Source organism: Balaenoptera musculus, chromosome 9 (genome assembly GCF_009873245.2).
Source record: "Balaenoptera musculus isolate JJ_BM4_2016_0621 chromosome 9, mBalMus1.pri.v3, whole genome shotgun sequence".
NCBI lineage: Eukaryota > Metazoa > Chordata > Mammalia > Artiodactyla > Balaenopteridae > Balaenoptera > Balaenoptera musculus.
The window spans coordinates 15,273,676-15,294,445 of record NC_045793.1 but is presented as its reverse complement, the minus strand read 5'-3'; the positions used below and the strand labels follow the sequence as shown (position 1 = coordinate 15,294,445).

General features: G+C 38.6%; 1 protein-coding gene across 4 annotated transcripts in view; it reads left to right on the top strand.

Moving 5' to 3' along the window:
* UBN2 (ubinuclein 2) overlaps window positions 1-20,770 on the top strand; it is an 87,899-nt gene that overhangs the window by 5,233 nt on the left and 61,896 nt on the right. For 3 of the 4 annotated variants that reach the window (XR_005021205.1, XM_036863246.1, XM_036863244.1), the window contains exon 2: window positions 1,178-1,273. Coding sequence is in view for 3 of the 4 variants with exons in the window: in XM_036863246.1 (XP_036719141.1) it covers window positions 1,178-1,273 (96 nt within the window). In the remaining variant the exon portion in view is untranslated. The remainder of the gene's footprint in view (window positions 1-1,177; window positions 1,274-20,770) is intronic. The other variant, XM_036863245.1, reaches the window with a different exon arrangement.

The window sequence follows — 20,770 nt, the reverse complement described above, 5'->3', positions numbered from 1 at the left end:
GGATTCTTAACCACTTTGCCACCAGGGGAGCCCTTGTGTGTGTGTTTTAAACCATGCATTATAGTAGATTTTCACTCTCCTTGCTAGAAAGAAGCTGTGATAATATAATCTGTTTGTAGCTATTGAACTTTTGTGCTTTGTTTACAAGTTGTATGTATTTTCTGAATGGATATTCATTGACAGGATGTAGGTGATACAGAGGTTGTCAATGCTAGGCCTCAGCAAAAAGCTGTAACAGCTACAGATACTCCAGTGCTAACTCAGGGCAGATGATTAAATGTTGATTGTAATAACCTAGATTCCAATAACCTTTTAGAAGCATTGTCTGACCAAAGTGGTTAATCTTTGTTGAGAAGATCTCAAACTAGAGTTATAGGTGGGATTTTCATGTTTACCTAATTTTCTTGGGTTTCTTTGGCCTTTTTATTTTGGATGGGGTAACCATAGATCATTTTGTGGGTGAAGACAGTTTGAAATGTTGAGTTCTCAACCACCAAAAAACTTTAGAATGTGTAAGAGTTCATTAAAACTGCAAATATTTTTGCTATAAACCAACATTTCATTCTAGTTCCTGTTTTTACTTTTGAATTTTTTATTTTCTAATTTTAAAAAATTTTAATTTTTTAAATGACGTGTAATTGATTTACAGTGTTATATTAGTTTCCTTTTTAGTGACTTTTTTATTAAAAAATTTTTTTTTAATTTATTTATTTATTTTTGGCTGTATTGGGTCTTTGTTGCTGCGTGCGGTCTTTCTCTACTTGCGGCGAGCGGGGACTGCTCTTTGTTGCGGTGCGCGGGCTTCTCATTGCAGTGGCTTCTCTTGTTGCAGAGCACGGGATCTAGGCACGGGGGCTTCAGTAGCTGTGGCACGCAGGCTCAGTAGTTGTGGTTCACGGGCTCTAGAGCACAGGCTCAGTAGTTGTGGCGCGCGGGCTTAGTTGCTCCGCAGCACGTGGAATCTTCCCGGACCAGGGCTCGAACCCATGTCGCCTGTATTGGCAGGTGGATTCTTAACTACTCTGCCACCAGGGAAGTCCCTTTTTAGTTACTTTTTAATGCTTCTAAATTATTTGTTAATATTTGGAAAAATTGACTCATTTTTTAAATTTAGATATATTCAACTCTGGTTGAAGTAATATTAATACTTCTATTTCTTTTACCATTCACTTTGAAGCAGAAGAAGCCCGTTTACACGGAAGACCCATTCAATGCTGATCATCAAGAGAGGCAAGAAGTGGAAATGTTGGCTAAGAAGTTTGAAATGAAATATGTGAGTATAATAAACTTTTCACGTAGGTAATTTTATCCTGTTGGCCTATTTTTTTTTTTCTGTGACAGGTTGGGAAGGCTGATAGCATCCATTGCTCACATTATCTTGTTCTAACAGATTGAACTGCAATAAATTGTTAGATGGTCCTATAAAGATTCTGATAGGTTTGTGATGGCTGTAATAGTAGCTATCATTTATTGTACTCCTTCTAGAGTTCAGGCAGTTTGCTTATCATCATTATCTCCAATCCTTATAACAACACTCCAAGGTAAGTAATATGGACCACATTTTACAGATGAAGAAACAGGCTCTGAGCTTAAGGTTGAATAACTGATCCAAGGTCACACAATGGCAAGAATGAGGCTGCATATCTAGTTCTGTCTAGCTCTAATCCTTTGCTCTTTCCACTGCCATTGAGAACACTATTTTAATTCCTTTGGTGTACTAGTTCTCAAGCCTTCCTGCCTCTTAAGAGTTTAAGAGAATGCATGTGTGTACTTCTAGGCCACTGGGTTCAGGATCAATCAGAAGCAGCATGAAATTTCTTTATAAGTATCTTGTCTACCTTAAAATTCATGTGCATTTTATATTCTTTGCCACAGTAGATTGGTGTTTGTTTTAATATAAAAATAAATTTGAATTACCTGACTGTAAAGTTGCTTAATGTTATTCTCAATTTTTCTAGTATAATTGACTTTGTTGGAAGATCCCCCCATCCCCTCCCCATTTTTATCTTATGGCTTTAACTACCCTTTGTCTCTTTGCTAAAACATGACCCAGGAGAAGCAAGACCTTACCCTTTGTGGTTCCCTTGTGAGCATTGAAAAGTATCTCACAGAGATAGGATATCAGCTCACACTAGCTCTGTCATTCATGTTATCTTCAAAATGCAGCTACAGTCTTGGTGGACACTTGTTGGCTCTTTGCGGTAATGAAGAAACAGTTTGGGGATGGAGAAAATACATGAGAATATTTTGAAACGTGGGTCAGGTTCTAGGCCATACTTTGCCAGCTACTAGTTGTGTCCATTGGTGAGGTTATTTAACCTCTTTGGGCCGTAGTTTTCTTATCTGTAAATTGGGATGTTCAGGATTTTCACAGCCCCTTCTGGCTCTGTACTCTGTGGCTGTATAATATCTTTAGGGGTGGACTAATAGGTGTTTCCATGGAAGGAATAGCCAAAGTTGTTACATTTGTAGTGTTAATTATCATACAGTGTTCTCAGATTATAAATCCTGAAATAACTGTCTATACTTTTTATACAGATTAATACATTGGTTAAATTTAATGTTTTAACCAGGTAGTACATTTACATGGTTCAAATTCAAAAATGAAAAAAAACATAGAGTGAAAAATCTTCCTTTTATTCTACTGTCCACCCACCTAATTTCACTTCCTAGTGGCAAGTAATATTCTTGGGTGTCCTTCCAGAGATATTTTATGTGAATCTCTCTATATACATTATTCCTCCCCCTACCCCACACCCCTTTTTACACATGTTACAGAATGCATTACATGGTTCTGCTCTTTGCTTTTTTCATTTACTATATCTTGGAGATTTTTTTCATATCAGGACAAAGAGAGCTTTCTCTCTCTCAGTTTTAAGGCTACATGGTATTTCATGGTATGGACATATCACCGTTTATTTAACTAGTCCCCACATAATTTCAGTTGTTTCCAAAAATTTACCCTTCTAATAGTGCTGCAGTAAATTACTTAGTAGCATGCCATTTCACACATTTTCAAGTTAATCTTCAGAACAAATTCCTAGAAGGGGAATTTTTAGGTCAAAAGATTTATGCATTTATAGTTTTGGTATATACAGTATTATCAAATTACCAGTTTCTTCTCCCTCCAACACTATATTAGAGTGCCTTTTTTCCCCATGGGTTATAACACCAAGGATTAGATTGCCCTTTGCAAGTGGAAAATTCCTAGCATATCCTGTAAGTAATGTACCTCACAGTTAGCATTGAATCTTATTGGGAAGCTTTTGGATAGTTCTTGGCATAGAAAAACCAGTGTTCTGAAGAAGTTGGTTGATGTGTAAAATTGTTTAAAATAACTGGGATATATCCAAGCACTGTCATTGTGCAGGGATAAAATGTTACTCTTGTTATAATCCAAATTAATGGGCTGTATTTCTTCTCTAGATTTTTATTTTGGCTACTGACTCTCTTATTTCCATTCTAAGTAGAGATTTAAAATGTCCTACCTCATGAAGGCTTTATGTGCATAAACCTAAAAGCATGCCATGAATATTATATCTGTGAATGTTAAATATGCATATTATAACAAATTATTTGGAACGTTTTAAGAAAATCATCAGGCTAAAAGTGACCTGGGAGAAGATATCTTGCCAGCTCTAGGCTCTAGGCTTCACAAAAGATCACTCTTTTTTTTTTTTTTTTTTTTTAATTTATTTTTATTTATTTATTTATTTTTGGCTGTGTTGGGTCTTCGTTTCTGTGCGAGGGCTTTCTCCAGTTGCGGCAAGTGGGGGCCACTCTTCATCGCGGTGCGCGGGCCTCTCACTGTCGCAGCCTCTCCCGTTGCGGAACACAGGCTCCAGACGCGCAGGCTCAGTAGCTGTGGCTCACGGGCCCAGTTGCTCCGCGGCACGTGGGATCCTCCCAGACCAGGGCTCGAACCCGCGTCGCCTGCATTGGCAGGCAGATTCTCAACCACTGCGCCACCAGGGAAGCCCCAAAGATCACTCTTAAACAACAAAGATTTTTATTGGTGTTCAGGCATATCATATGCAGACGTCTATATGTATACTTATACATATATGTTGTATATTTATTTATACAAACACTATATATATATTTATATTTTAAGTGAAAGAAAATCTTTTAGATATTTGCAAAATATTAACCCACCAAAGTTAGATTTCTTTTTTTGCAGATGACAAAAAGATGACTTAGTTCTTTGAGGTTTATAAAACACAGATAAAACTTGTATCCCTAGCTACCTTTTCTTCTTACTTTTTTTCCCTTCATAATATAACTTAGATATCCTCGTCATTATTTCTGAAAATCACTTAAGGTTACTTCTAGCCCTTTGTTTCTTGGAACGAGAGATGGAATTATTTGTTAAATTTTGTATATAAATAATAAAATATTTGAGCATTTTTGTTGGACATACAAAGAGACATGGATTTGCTGCCTCCTGGAGAAACTTTCAAAATCATTGGGAAGACAAAACATACATATGACACACAAATTCAGGGCCAAGCAGTGGCCTATGGAAATGAATGACTCTCCTTTGGGGACCTGAAAGTGAGTAGGAGTCCCATTCTTGAAATTGGAAGGAATTTTGGAGACTTGAATGGATACTTTCAACCTCCTTTCTACCCTTTGTAGGCTAGCAATAGATGAGACGCGGCAGCAGCAATATATTGTAGTGGAAGGAGCCCGGGATTATGAGTTAATGCAGCTAGATTCTGATCCTCTGTTTGCCATAACTAGCTAGGTGACCTTAGTGAAGGCTCTTGGCTTTTTTATGCTTTAGTATGTGTGAGGGGAAAATAAGGTCTGCTTAGTCAACTTTATAGCACAAGGGTTTTGTCAAAATAAGATGAAAAATAGATTATTAGTGTTTGAAATATTTAAAGTGCTATCTAAATGTGAAATGCTGTTCAGTCACTTAAACATATCATTCTTTTTTTTCTTTTCTGAAAAATAATTTATTTAAGGAAGTAGCAAGTAACTGATTAATTTTGCAAAAGAATTGACATTAAAACACCTAATATTTTTCTCTCCCTTCCAGGCAGCCAGATGTGTGTGTGTGTGTGTGTGTGTGTGTGTGTGTGTGTGTGTGTGTATTTTTTTTTTTTGCCTGCGTTGGATCTTCGTTGCTGCGCATGGGCTTTCTCTAGTTGTGGTGAGCGGGGGCTACTCTTCATTGCGGTGCAGGGGCTTCTCGTTGCCGTGGTTTCTCTTGTTGCGGAGCACAGGCTCTAGGCGTGTGGGCTTCAGTAGTTGTGGCTCGTGGGCTTCAGTAGTTGTGGCTCACGGGCTTTGTTGCTCTGCGGCACGTGGGATCTTCCTGGACCAGGACTCGAACCCCTGTCCCCTGCATTGGCAGGCGGATTCTTAACCACTGTGTCACCAGCGAAGCCCAGGCAGATATATTAACCTGGCCTCTTGATTACCCCGAGGGCTAGACCAATGCAGTGAATTACTTCATTGCATAAAACAGAAATTAAAACATATCATTCTTGTGGAGAATTGCTCTTATTCTGTACCTGTCATAAATTCTTTTTACGTAAACATCTATGTGGTTTTAACCTCTTTTAATTGATGACCCCACTGATTTTGATCTTTTAGTTCAGGCATTCTATTCCAAGTGGCCTTTATTTTTCGTCCTCCAGTCACTTTTTACATATTCTTCTTAACTATTGTTGTCTTCTTAAAGACTACAACAGATTATTTGGAGCCCTTTAAGAAAATCATCAGCCGGGGCTTCCCTGGTGGCGCAGTGGTTAGGAATCCACCTGCCAATGCAGGGGACACGGGTTCAAGCCCTGGTCTGGGAAGATCCCACATGCTGTGGAGCAACTAAGCCCGCATGCCACAACTACTGAAGCCCACGCGCCTAGAGCCTGTGCTCCACAAGAGAAGCCACTGCAATGAGAAGCCTGTGCACCACAGTGAAGAGTAGCCCCTGCTCGCTGCAACTAGAGGAAGCCTGTGCGCAGCAGTGAAGACCCAACACAGCCAAAAAAAAAAAAAAAAATCATCAGCCAGAAGTCACCTAGGAGAAGATACCTTGTCCAATCCTAGGCTCTCACAAAAGATCACTGTTAAGCAACAAATGAAGATATTTCCTGACCTACTGTTTACTGTCCTTTAGTTACTTTAGTGCCTGAAATTCAGGAGTAGCAAATTCAGATGTCCCCAGTTTCCCCTGATTAATCAGTGAAGCAAGCCAGATGGACAGTAAAGGTGGGGGATTGTTCCAAACAGGGGACAGCACGTGCTCTGTCTGAAGGGGACATTGCTACTCAGTTCCAGCCTTGTTACTTTGTAGGAATTTGGGCTTAGGGTTGCCAGATCTTTCCATTTCTCAAAAGAAGGCTGAAATCTGGATTTTACTCTGTTATCTCTTACTTTTTTTTTTTAAATAAATTTATTTATTTTTGGCTGCATTGGGTCTTTGTTGCTGCGTGCGGGCTTTCTCTAGTTGCGGAGCATGGGCTCTAGGCGCATGGGCTTCAGTAGTTGTGGCACATGGGCTCTAGAGCACAGGCTCAGTAGTTGTGGCGCACGGGCTTAGTTGCTCTGTGGCATGTGGGATCTTCCCAGACCAGGGCTCGAACCCGTGTCCCCTGCATTGGCAGGTGGATTCTTAACCACTGCACCACCAGGGAAATCTGATTATCTCTTACTTTTAAATGTGGGCTTCTAACTAAAACACCTACTGGGCCAAACAAAATATCCATCTATGGGTCAGATTCGGCTCTCAGGCTTTTGTTTGAGACCTTTGTGTACTTGCTTCACTATTTTTTTCCTAATATATTTAACTCATCAGTTCATCTACTTTTACATTCTGCCCTTTCTCTTCTGCGAGCAGAGTGGTTGGTGGTACATGTGGGAGCGTGTACCATTTCCATTGTGGAGGAGCACGCATTTGTACGAAGTTTCAGAGAATGGAGCAAGTTACACTCAATTGGGGGTTTCCAGATATGGAGAAAAATGGGATGCAACTTGATCTCAGAAAATTGACAAATGTAATAACAGGTCCAATGACCAAGGAGGTGGAAAGTATAAAATAAATCTTATATGTGTAGTTTTCAAAAAAAAAAATAGGATGCATTGAGATGTGGCTGCGTCCAAGAGCGATGTTAGTGATAAATTCTGTGTTTTGCTGGAAGGCCTGAGAGGCAAGTTTACGGGCTTCTTGTGGTCTTTAGTATATCTAGCTGTTGCTTGTGCTGGAGAGGAGTTGAGTGAGGGGGAGCAAGCGGCCACCTGAGGGAGAAGGGAAGGCTACTTGTGGAGTATAGGATGTGCCTTATCCTGCAGCAGTTGCTTGTGGAAGAAGGATTGAGACAGCTTTGGTGATAGCAGAAATTATGGGGAGTATAGAACCCTGTATTGAATGGTTGGTTTGTGCTTTTTCCCCCATTCTGTCCTATTTTTATTGTCTATGTCATATTTCCTGTTATGTTACTCTTCAGGTAATGTGACACTGTGTATTCAGCATCAATTGCTAAATGTTCTTTTGGGAACAGAGCAGTATAAGTATTCAGCACTTACTTTTACCTAGAGTATATTAAATTGGTTGTTGTACATAAATCTTAATAAATAGCTAAGTCCGAGTTTTGACGTTTGACATTTGTCTTGTTGGTTACTGTAGGAAGGAAGCAGGATACAGTTTAAAGAGGCCCCCGTGACTTTCCTCATTCCCAGTTTTAAGGCTCCAAATGTGGGGACTAAATATCCTACTTTCCAGTTCAGTTTTTAGATGGTTTCTAGGTTGTGTATGTTTTTCCGAGGCCATGTATACTGTAGATCAGGAAATGAGGTTTGGTTTGATGGGTGTAGACTTGTTCTCTAAGCCTTCTAGGGCATAGGATAACCTATGGTGGTTGGCAGATTTCTTTTAGTGATTTTTCGCACTCTGTTACCCCAGCCATCTTGAAAGATCATGCTATCCTAGAATTGGATATAAATTCAGTAATCTAAATGAAAGTGCTTAACACAATACCTGATACATCGCAGTTAATACTGTTTGAATCTGAATGACTCTCTAAACAGGAAGACATGTATTTCTGCCAGGCATTTATTAGCATTTTTAAAATCACATTATGACTTTAAAATCTGCTTACTATACCACATAGACTTTGAATACCACCTTTGATAGTACCACCTTTGATGCTTAATTCTTTGTGATTTTGGACTCTCAGAGCCCTAAGTAGCTTCGTATTTATTTTAAAAGGGAGGATAGGAACTTCCTGGTGGCGCAGTGGTTAAGAATGCAGGCGACACGGGTTTCATCCCTGGTCCGGGAAGATCCCACATGCTGTGGAGCAGCTAAGCCTGTGCGCCACAACTACTGAGCCTCTGCTCAAGAGCCTGTGAGCCACAACTACTGAGCCCGCATGCCGCAGTTACTGAAGCCTGTGTGCCTAGAGCCCGTGCTCTGCAACAAGAGAAGCCACCGCAATGAGAAGTCCACGCACCACAACGAAGAGTAGCCCCTGCTCGCCGCAACTAGAGAAAGCCCGCGCGCAGCATCAAAGACCCAACCCAGCCAAAACACTAATAGTAATAAATAAATAAAAGGGAGGATAAGGGTAGATTTGATGGTTTAAAAGTCATTTTGAGCAGTTTTACAAATAAGGCATTTGATGAAATAGAGTTAACACTGTTTTTAATCAAAAACAGTATATTTATAAAAAGTCTTGATTTTCTTTTGGTATGGCTTTTAAAACTGATTTTGTCCAGTTATGTTTTAAAGGATGGCAATATCTTGGAATAACTGTATAATTTCCAATGAAATTGGCTTCTTCACGATATATACTACTCAACTGAGTGGAAAGGAAAAATATTTTTATACTTAAAATAATTATGAATTGTTTGAAAAGTGTCCTCAAATATGAGACTGATATAAGTGGATGTTAGAAAGCATTTATGTACCCTATCTGGGAATTTTAAGAATTCTATCTGTTATTCATATTATTAGATGATCATCCACACTTGCTGAGGCAGTAGAGCTTCCTTGGGAACTTCCTGGGCTGGTTTTCCTCTCTTTGTTTGAGCATTATGTTAGGTCTGGTCTCTAAGGATCAACTTTGGGCTTTGGGTAAAGCAGTTTGGGCCAACTTGTTAATACCACCACAAAATAAATTCTACTTACAAAGCACAAATACCAGTGTATTTAGGTTCTATTGACCAGTAATAGTGTAGTACAACAAATACAATAAAAATGTGAAATAGTAACCTTTCAAAGCAGTCTGAGGGGTGTGATTTTTTTAAAGGGCAAGGGAGACTTCTCCACTCAAATAATTGTTTCTTTAGTGCAGTTATCAATTGTAATTGCTTGCCATGACATGCCCTTTTATAAGTCCTTGGCCTCTTTGAGCTAAATAAATTCTCTTCATCTTCCTTCAATCCCTTAGGAACAGTTGAGAATCAGCAGTTTTAGGGTATTTGGGAGGAAGGTTCTGTATCCATAAGTGGTGATTATAGAAATCTGTGTATAGTATTTCTGTGCTGTTAAGTCAGCTCTTGACTGTCTTTCCACTGACTTAAATCTCTACCCTTTTCTATTGGTAGGTTAAGAAAATTAGTAAAGGTAGAAGATAAGGTTGTGACAGGGCTGGAACAAATAGGAAGCTTTGTGACCAGCAGATATTTTCTTCTCATTTATCAGACGAGAGTCTTAGCAGTATCGTGATTCTTCTGTCTTCCATAGGTGATCAATGAAAGCTGGTTATTAGTTAGGTTTCTTATTACCTGAAGGCAATAGGGGGTCCTATACTAAGAACACTTGTTGTTTTCCATTTTAGTGTTACAGTATAATCGGACTTCATTGGCTTGAAACACTGATTATCAGGTTAAGCAGGTACTAATGACTCAGTAAGCTAGTTTTTTTCTGAGTCATAGTGTGTGAACTAGTGCCCTAGGGGAGTAGATTTAAAGGGGTTTCTTCATCTTAGATGTAGCAAAATTCAAGGGTTTTTTTTTTGTTTTGTTTTTTTAAGAAGGGAGTCATTATTTTTTAAAGTATTTGTTTATTTATTTATTTATGGCTGTGTTGGGTCTTCGTTTCTGTGTGAGGGCTTTCTCTAGTTGCGGCAAGCGGGGGCCACTCTTCATCGCGGTGCGCGGGCCTCTCACTATCGCGGCCTCTCTTGTTGCGGAGCACAGGCTCCAGATGCGCAGGCTCAGTAGTTGTGGCTCACGGGCCCAGCTGCTCCGCGGCATGTGGGATCTTCCCAGACCAGGGCTCAAACCCGTGTCCCCTGCATTGGCAGGCAGATTCTCAACCACTGCGCCACCAGGGAAGCCCAAGGGTTTTTTAAATTTGGAAAATAAAATTTGTATTTTTATAAGATGCATTTATTGTGTAAACTGTAACATCAGCAACTGCAGGAGGCCAGAGAATTTATCAAGTCAGACTTCGATGATACTGCAGAGTGTATTTTTGCCACAGATGCTGAAAAAGACAGCAGCTCAACATAGGCCCAGTAGGGAAGACACGATAGTATAGTCCTTTGCCAATCTCTTGAGTTCCTTTAGGTGAATTTTAATATTTGTGGATTTTAAAAAAAAAAGGAGTTACCTGATTGCCTAGTGGTTAGGATTCCTGGCTTTCACTGCTGTGGTCCCGGGTTCAGTCCCTGCTTGGGGAACTGAGATCCTGCAAGCCGCATGGTGCGACCAAAAAAAAAAATTTTTTTTTTCGTGGATTAACTGGTTTGTGCCTTTTTGGCAACTGTCAAAAGTTTGGCTCCACTTTATATCATTTGCGTATCACTGGATTTCAGCATAATTGGGGGACTAGAGAATTGTAATCTGGAGAATAGAAAAACGAAGGTAAGGCAGAAGGCAGGCCGGGACTTGGAGTTTTTCCAGTAAGGCCAGAAGGTGAAGAAAAGTAAACCGAGGCCAGAAAAACTACTCTGTTGGCCTCTGTAATGCAGGAGGGAACTGGGATGTGCCAACAGTAATGCTTTGGCGGAAAGCCAGTATTTGGTAGAGCAAAGACAATGTAACCCTGGCTAGTGGAGAGGGATTTCAGAAAGAACCACCATGGGCATGGGTGTGTCGCATATAGTGTATCCAAAACTCTTTCCCTGCAGTGGGCCTGGGAAGCAGAACCGTGTAAGGAGTCAAACAGTAAATGATATTGAACATTTGATGGTCCAGACCTAAGAAAATAAAATTCCTTGAATGGGTAATACATGCACTTAATAAAAATTTGAAAGATACAAAAGATAATATAATGAAAAGTAAATCTACCTCCTACCCCTGACTCCCAGCTAATCAGCTTCCTTCTCAGAAATAATCACTGAGTTTCTTGCCCAAGAGATCTATGTATATGTAAGCATTTACATATTTCAAAGATTTTTTTCACTATAAAAGAATATATAAATACAGATAAACAAAGAGAGGAAAATAAAAATCACCTAATCATCTCTAAGCCCACTTCCAGGCATAACCACTGTTAATAGTTTGATGTGTACCCTTTTAGGGCTTTTAAAAATGCATATGAGCTTATGTATGTCCTCTCTTGCACTTTTTTAATCACTTGAGTATTACATGAACACATTCCAGTTATTAAAAACAAATTCAAATATACATGTTAAGCCAAAGTCTTCCTTCACCACTGCCTCCAGTTTTATCCCTTCCACACTGGTAATAGTCATGGTTATCTACGTGTTACAATTCTTTGAGCATTATATATATAATATATAGCTATAGATGTATATTGTTGTGATTTTCTTAAATGAGATCCTACTATTTGTATGATAGTTGAAAAAGCAGTATCTTGTTATTTTAATGTTGCCTCCATGATTACCAGTTAGGTTGAACACTTTCAGATGCTTAGTGAACATCAATATTACCTTTTCTGTGAATAGCCTGAACTATACATAACATTTGGTAAACTGCTTTTGCTGCTTTCTATATTATTAAATATTCTTCTACCACACTGTTTTAAAATGGCTGTTAATATTGCATAGATTTGTCATAGTATATATAATTTATACCTTTATCATTGTTAGGATGCTTTAATTGCTGTGATGCTTGGGAAAGCTCATACTTCTAAGATCCTATTTTGAGAGCCATTTTAGTCAGATTAATACTGTTATAGTTAAGTAAAAGCATTAGCCATTTTGGTTACTGTCATTGACAAGAGTCACATTTACTTATTTAACCATTTTATTGCATATATTAGATATGGACTCAGAACTATTAATAACTGCTATCTTTTCCTGTGGTAACTACTGGTAGCCTTGACTAGACTTAAATGTTCCTAAATCTGTCTACTTACGCGTAAGTTATTTGGACTTCCGCATATGTCTTGTTAGGCCCATTAAAACAGAACCTATTTGTTTTTCTAGTTTTCCCTAGGTAAATCTTTTTTAGGCAGCTAGTTGTGCCTAGACAAAAAATACGTTAGGAGAGCAGAAAAAGATCATTGTGATTTTGAGTAGAAAACATCTAGGAGAAAAGGTTTGAAACTTGGGCTGAGGGACTTTCTTGGTGGCGCAGTGGTTAAGAATCCGCCTGCCAATGCAGGGGACACGTGTTCGAGCCCTGGTCTGCGAAGATCCCATAAGCCATGGAGCAACTAAGCCTGTGCGCCACAATTACTGAGCCTGCGCTCTAGAGCCCATGAGCCACAACTACTGAGCCCGTGTGCCACAACTACTGAAGCCTACCCACCTAGAACCCGTGCTCCCCAACAAGAGAAGCCACTGCAATGAGAAGCCCGTGCACTGCATCAAAGAGTAGCCCCTGCACGCCGCAACTAGAGAAAGCCCGTGCGCAGCAACGAAGACCCAACACAGCCATAAATAAATGAATGAATGAATGAATGAATAAATAAATAAATAAATAAATAAATTTATTTATTTATTTCAAAAAAACCCCCCAAAACTTGGGCTGAGCAGTAAAGGGTGGGAGAATTCAGAGAGGAATAAGAGATTATTCCCAATAAGGGGGAAGCATGAGGAAACATAAGCAAGTGTGTTTGGGAGGAAAGTGGATCTATAAACTGAATGGATTGAAGTGTTCAAGTCAGAAAATCCGAAGAAAAAAGTTGGAAAGGTGGTTTGAGCCAACGTGTAGAAGGCATTTAATTACTGCCTTATTAAGGGTTTTGGATGTATTTTGTAATAGGTAGGATGCTTCTGAAGCATTTTGAGCAAGGGAATCAGAGAAATATTAGATGATATTAGGCAGGATGAATTGAGAATCAGTATGAGGAAGGAGAAGCTAATTAAGGCATTCATTACATTTAAGTTGAAAACAATGGCCAGGATTATAAGCAACAGCAGTTAGAATAGAGAGGAAGCTGTCGATGTGAATAATCATATGAACAAAGGTTTGTGGGGAGAGAGAGTTGAAGTAGAAATAATAAGCGTTTTTAAAAATCATCATTATTGAAGTATAAATAAATACAGTTCATTCAAGTATAAAATTTGGTGTCTTTTGGTAAATATACATAGTCCTGTACCCACTACCACAATTATGATATAGAAAAATTTCATCACCCCAGAAAGTTCCCTTTTATCTCTCTACAGATAATCCTCTCCCCTCCAGCCCTGGCTCCTGACAACCTCTGATCTACTTCCTGTTTCTGTAGATTTTTGGTTTTTGTTTTTTCTTTTTCTAGAGTTTCCTATAAATGGAGTCTTACAGTCTTTTGTACATGGCTTCTTTCACTGATTAGAATGCTTTTGAAGTGCATCCATGTTTTGCTTGTTATCAGTGGTTCCTTCCTTTTTATTGCTGCATAGCGTATGGATGTACCACAGTCTGTGTATCCACTTACTGGGTGATGGGCACTGGGTGGTTTCCAGTTTGTGGGTGGTAAGAGTAAAGCTGCTCTAACATTGGAACACTAGTGTGTGTGTGAACATATGTCTTCATTTCTCTTGAGGAAATATTAAGAGAGGGATTGTTAGGTCATATGATAAGTGTGTGTTTAACTTTATAAGAAACTGCCAAATTGTTTTCCAAAGTGGGTGTATCATTTTGCACCAGCATGTAGGAGAGTTTGAATTGTTCCACATCCTTGTTAATACTTGCTGTCATCAACCTTTGTAATTTTAGTTAATAATGAAGTTTTAAGGCAGAAAAATAGAGCTAATAAAATGGAAATGTCAAGTGGGGGAAGCTAATTTGTAGATGATTGACAGCAGGAACACTGGTTTGAGTTTTGGTATTGAGTTTTATGTGTCTCCGAGTGGAAAAATGACCCCAGAATTTCTATCACTTCTCCTACAGAACTTTTAATAGAGTGATACTTTGGAGTCAGATGGTCATGAGTTTGAAAATTGGCTCTGTTACTTTCTCTCTGAGCTTAGACAAGTTATTTGTTTTTTCCAAGGTTTAGTTTTTCCCGTTTGTTAAATGGGAGATAATATATGGTTGTACTTAGAATAGGTGCTAATGCAAAGTTAGTGCTCAGTGGATGGTGGCTATCATCATCATTATCATGATTGGTACTTAAATATATGTTTTATGCCCCCAGTAACTTGTGACTTTCTTGCAAATCTGCATTTTTTTCTTTCCTAACTCATCTCCCCAACTGTGTTCATTCCCCACCACAATGGCCAGAGTGATTTTGTTAAAGCACTAATCTTACCAGGCTACTTCCCAGTTCCAATACTTTCTGTGGCTTCCACAAGTGATTACTTCCACTCATCCTTGTCTGGGCATAAATATCTCAGGAAAGCCTTGATTAGGTCTTCTGTTAAAAAATCCAGTACCACCTATAATTCCCTTTTTACCATTTATTACTACTATAATTATTTAATCTTTCTCTTCTCCACAATACTATCAATATAAAATCCATGAAGGCTGGCACTTGGTAGATGCTCAGTTAATTTGTTGAGCAGATTATCTTCTTTTAACTTCCTTTAGGGCAAAGACTTCATATTTAAATCTAAGTTCCTTCTGACATCTAACACAGCGTTCCCCAACCTTTCTGGCACCAGGGACTGCTGTTTTTCCACGGACACACGGGGGTGGGGTTGGTTCAGGTGTTAACATGAGCGATGGTGAGCAGCAGATGAAATTTCACTTGCTCACCCACTGCTCACCTCGTTCTGTGTGGCCCAGTTCCTAACAGGCCGCGGCCTGTTACTGGTCCGTGGCCTGGAGGTTGGGGACCCCTGATCTAACATATTGCTTTCTTTTTTTTTTAATTAATTTTTATTGGAGTATAGTTGATTTACAGTGTTGTGTTAGTTTCTGCTGTACAGCAAAGCGAATCAGTTATACATATATTCACTCTTTTAATAAATTTATTTATTTATTTATTTTTGGCTGCGTTGGGTCTTTGTTGTCACTCTTTTAGATTCTGTTCCCATATAGGTCATTACAGACTATTGAGTAGAATTCCCTGTATTACACAGTAGGTTCTTATTAGTTATCTATTTTATACATAATAGTTTGTATATGTCAATCCCAGTCTCCCAATTTATCCCTCCCCTCTACTTTTCCCCCTTGATAACCATAAGTTTGTTTCTACATCTGTGACTCTATTTCTGTTCTGTAAATAGGTTCATTTGTACCATTTTTTTAGATTCCACATATAAGTGATATCATATGATATTTGTCTTTCTCTGTCTAACTTACTTCACTCAGCATGACACTCTCTAGGTACACCCATGTCACTGCAAATGGCATTATTTTGTTCTTTTTTATGGCTGAGTAATATTCCACTGTATATATGTACCACATCTTCTTTATCCATTCCTCTGTCAGTGGACATTTAGGTTGCTTCCATGTCCTGGCTATTGTAAATAGTGCTGCAGTGAACATTGGGGTGCATGTATCTTTTCAGATTATGGTTTTCTCCGGATATATGCCCAGGAGTGGGATTGCTGGATCATATTGTAGCTCTATTTTTAGTTTTTTAAGGAACCTCCATACTGTTCTCCATAGTGGCTCTACCAATTTACATTCCCACCAACAGTGTAGGAGGGTTCCCTTTTCTCCACACCCTCTCCAGCATTTATTGTTTGTAGATTTTTTGATGATGGCCATTCTGACTGGTGTGAAGTGATGCCTCATTGTAGTTTTGATTTGCATTTCTCTGATAATTAGTGATGTTGAGCATCTTTTCATGTGCCTCTTGGCCATCTGTATGTCTTCTTTGGAGAAATATTTAGATCTTCTGCCAATTTTTTGATTGGGTTGTTTGTTTTTTTTGATATTGAGCTGCATGAGCTGTTTGTATATTTTGGAGATTAATGCTTTGTCAGTTGCTTCATTTGCAAATATCTTCTCCCATTCTGAGGGTTGTCGTTTCATCTTGTTTATGGTTTCCTTTGCTGTGCAAAAGCTTTTAAGTTTAGTTAGGTCCCATTTGTTTATTTTTGTTTTTATTTTCATTAGGAGGTGGATCAAAAAGTTTTTGCTGAGATTTATGTCAGAGAGTGTTCTGCCTGTGTTTTCCTCTGAGAGTTTTATAGTATCCAGTCTTACATTTGGGTCTTTAATCCATTTTGAGTTTATTTTTGTGTGTTGTATTAGAAAATGTTCTAATTTCATTCTTTTGCATGTAGCTGTCCAGTTTTCCCAGTACCACTTATTGAAAAGACTGTCTTTTCTCCATTGTGTATTCTTGCCTCCTTTGTCATAGATTAGGTGACCGTAGGTGCATGGGTTTATCTCTGGACTTTCTGTCCTGTTCCATTGATCTTTATTTATGTTTTTGTGCCAGTACCGTCCTGTTTTTATGACTGCAGCTTTGTAGTATAGTCTGAAGTCAAGGAGCCTGATTCCTCCAGCTCCGTTTTTCTCAAGATTGCTTTGGCTATTTGGGGTCTTTTGTGCTTCCATACAAATTGTAAAATTTTTTGTTCTAATTTGATAAGGATTGTGTTGAATCTGTAGATTACACATATTGCTTTCTACAGCATACATTTTTTTTTTTTAATTTGTTTGTCTGGGTGTTAGTTGTGGCATGCAGGATCTTTTAGTTGCAGCATGCGGGCTCTTAGTTGTGACATGCGGGATCTAGTTCCCTGACCAGGGATCAAACCCAGGCCCCCTGCATTGGGAGCATGGAGACTTAACCACCGGACCACCATGGAAGTCCCTATAGCATACATTTTTAACAGTTACTTTTGAATCTAAGTAGTAGTTCAAAATAAGATATGTAACTTAGTAGGATTATTGAGTCAAATATGATGAAGAGTTTTAAAACTAATTTTAGTATATTTCCATTTTGGCATTAATACTTCATAGAAATTTTGGAAAACATAGTAGAGACAAAAGAAGAAAATGTAAGTGTATGGCAGAATTTCTTGGCAGATGCTTTCAGATCGCTTTCCAAGAGTTTTATTGGTATACTGTTATCAGCAGTGTTTGAGCAGTCCTGTTTCTTCTCCATCTTGCCAGAATTTTAAAAGTTTATAATATGATAGATGAAATTGGTGTCTTACTTTAATTCCATTTATTTATTAATTGTTCTCCATTGAGCTGTAATGTTGCCTTTTTCATATTAAATTCATTCTTGTATCCCTGTCATACTATTTTAACTCCTATAACTTTACATATATTTAATATGTGACAGGGTAGTCCTCCTCATTAGTTTTTGTCTGTGGATTTTTATATTATTAGAACTCTCTCTCTCCTTTTTGGGCGAAACATTCCCTCGTGTGTTTAACTGCTTGTGTGTTACTTTTTCTTGGCAGAATAACTTCTAACATAGAAATATCTTTTTCCTTTCCTTACTTCTTACTCTCACTGTAATTCTGTAACCTAGTGTAAGAGCTCCAGCTTGCAGACCTAGCATATGGAAAAAATAAGGACACTTTATTTATGTGTTGCATTTAAGCATATACATACGTTTTGTGTGTGTGTGCGCGCATGTGTGTATGTGTGTGTAGGTATGTTTAAGTTGCCAGTTGGTGTCTCTTGAGAAGAATTGTTCTTATTCTGAGATTATGCCTTCAGTGGTCTTGTTTAGCAAAATAAAAGGGTTGCCACCCTGTGTTGGTCTCCAAAATTGTTTTCGGAACTTGTAAAATCTAAAAACATGAGAGCCGTTACTTATCTCACACTGAAATGACCCTCTTGGTGGTGATGGTATAGTAAAAGTTTTTTCATTGAAAAACATACACTGGACTCATAGTTATGGGGATTAGGTTTTTTAACATCAGTATGCAATACAAACATAGCATTTAGTCAGAATTACCTTTACAAATTAGTTAGAAAGTAAATGGTACCATGTTGGAGACTTTTCTCAGTAAGTCCATCATATTTGTTTTTGTCACGTGAACACTGGAAAAGATCATTTGTTTTTGTTTTTGTTTTTTTTTAAATTAATTTTTATTTATTAATTTTTATTTTTTGCTTGTGTTGGGTCTTCGTTTCTGTGCGAGGGCCCTCTCCAGTTGCGGCGAGCGGGGTCCACTCTTCATCGTGGTGTGCGGGCCTCCCACCATCGTGACCTCCCTTGTTGCGGAGCACGGGCTCCAAACACGCAGTCTCAGTAGCTGTGGCTCACGGGCCCAGTTGCTCCGCGGCATGTGGGATCTTCCCAGACCAGGGCTCGAACCCGTGTCCCCTGCATTAGCAGGCAAACTCTCAACCACTGTGCCACCAGGGAAGCCCAAAGATCATTTCTTTACGTGGAAATAAGATGAAACAATTTGCTTTCATTTAAGAGCCATGTTGCACAAAACTCAGCCATCTTTCACCAATTAGAACCAGTGACACTTTGCATTGAGAGACATGCACTATGGGAATTGAAACCAAAGGAAAGTCATGTCTTGCAGATTTCACCAGTTTTTGCATGCGTTCATTTTTTATTTTCTTGTATGTCTATGTGTATAAATAAATCTAGGACATTAAAAAAATAATTTAAAAAAAAATAATTTTAAGAATAGTTTGGATTTACAGAAAAATTGCAAAGAAAATACAAAGAGTTTCCATATAGTTCTCATCCACTTTCCACATCTTATATTTGTAGAGTAGATTTGTTACAACTAACAAACCAACATTGGTACATTACTGTTAATTAACGCTGTGTTTTATTCAAATTTTACTATTTTTCCCCTAATGTCCTTTTTTAGTCCCCGGATCCCAACCAGGATACCAGATGACATTTAGTTATTATGTCTCCTTAGGCTTATCTAGACTATGCCAGTTTTTCAGATTTTTGTTTTTGATAATCTTGACAGCTTTGAGGAATACTGGTCAGTTATTTGTAGAATGTCCCTCAGTTTAGTTTGGTGTTTTTCTTGTGGTTTAGTTTGTCATGATGTTTATCTTGTGGTTAGCCTACAACTGAGGTTATAGGCTTTTGAGAGGAAGACCACAAAGGTAAAGTGCCATTTGTGTCTCATCATGTCAAGGGTAATGCTATCAACATGACGTATCACTGTTGATGTCGACCTTGATCGCCTGGCTGAGTAATGTTAGGTTTTTCACTGTAAAGTTACTTTGTCTCCTCCTTGTCATACTGTACTCTTTGGGAGTAAGTCCCTAGGTACAACTTACATTCAAGGTGTGAGGGAACTTAAATTCAACCTCCTGAGGGGAATTAATCTACAGAAATCATTTAGAAATTCTTCTAACAGGTTTCTTGTTGTTGTTCTTAGTTTTATTTATTTATTTATTTTTAACATCTTTATTGGAGTATAATTGCTTTACAACATTGTGTTAGTTTCTGCTGTATAACAAAGTGAATCAGCTATACGTATACATATATCCCCATATCACCACCTCCCTCTTGCGTCTCCCTCCCTCCCACCCTCCCTATCCCACCCCTCTAGGTGGAAAGCACTGAGCTGATCTCCCTGTGCCATGCAGCTGCTTCCCACTAGCTATCTATTTTACATTTGGTAGTGTATATATGCCCATGCCACTCTCTCACTTCATCCCAGCTTACCCTTCCCCCTCCCTGTGTCCTCAAGTCCGTTCTCTACGTCTGTGTCTTTATTCCTGTCCTACCCCTAGGTTCTTCAGAACCATTTTTTTTTTTTTAGATTCCATATATAAGTGTTAGCATATGGTGTTTGTTTTTCTCTTTCTGACTTACTTCACTCTGTATGACAGGCTCTAGGTCCATCCACCTCACTACAAATAGTTCAATTTCATTTCTTTTTATGGCTGAGTAATATTCCGTTGTATATATGTGCCACATCTTCTTTATCCATTCCTCTGTCGATGGACACTTAGGTTGCTTCCATGTCCTGGCTATTGTAAATAGTGCTGCAGTGAACATTGTGGTACATGACTCTTGTTGAATTATGGTTTTCTCAGGGTATATGCCTAGTAGTGGGATTGCTGGGTCATATGGTAGTTCTATTTTTAGTTTTTTGAGGAACCTCCATACTGTTCTCCATAGTGGCTGTATCAGTTTACATTCCCACCAACAGTGCAAGAGGGTTCCCTTTTCTCCACACCCTCTCCAGCATTTATTGTTTGTAGATTTTTTGATGATGGCCATTCTGACTGGTGTGAGGTGATACCTCATTGTAGTTTTGATTTGCATTTCTCTAATGATTAGTGATGTTGAGCATCCTTTCATGTGTTTGTTGGCAATCTGTGTATCTTCTTTGGAGAAATGTCTGTTTAGGTCTTCTGCCCATTTTTGGATTGGGTTGTTTGTTTTTTTGATATTGAGCTTCATGAGCTGCTTGTAAATTTTGGAGATTGATCCTTTGTCATTTGCTTCATTTGCAAATATTTTCTCCCATTCTGAAGATTGTCTTTTCGTCTTGTTTACGGTTTCCTTTGCTGTGCCAAAGCTTTTAAGTTTCATTAGGTCCAATTTGTTTATTTTCTAACAGGT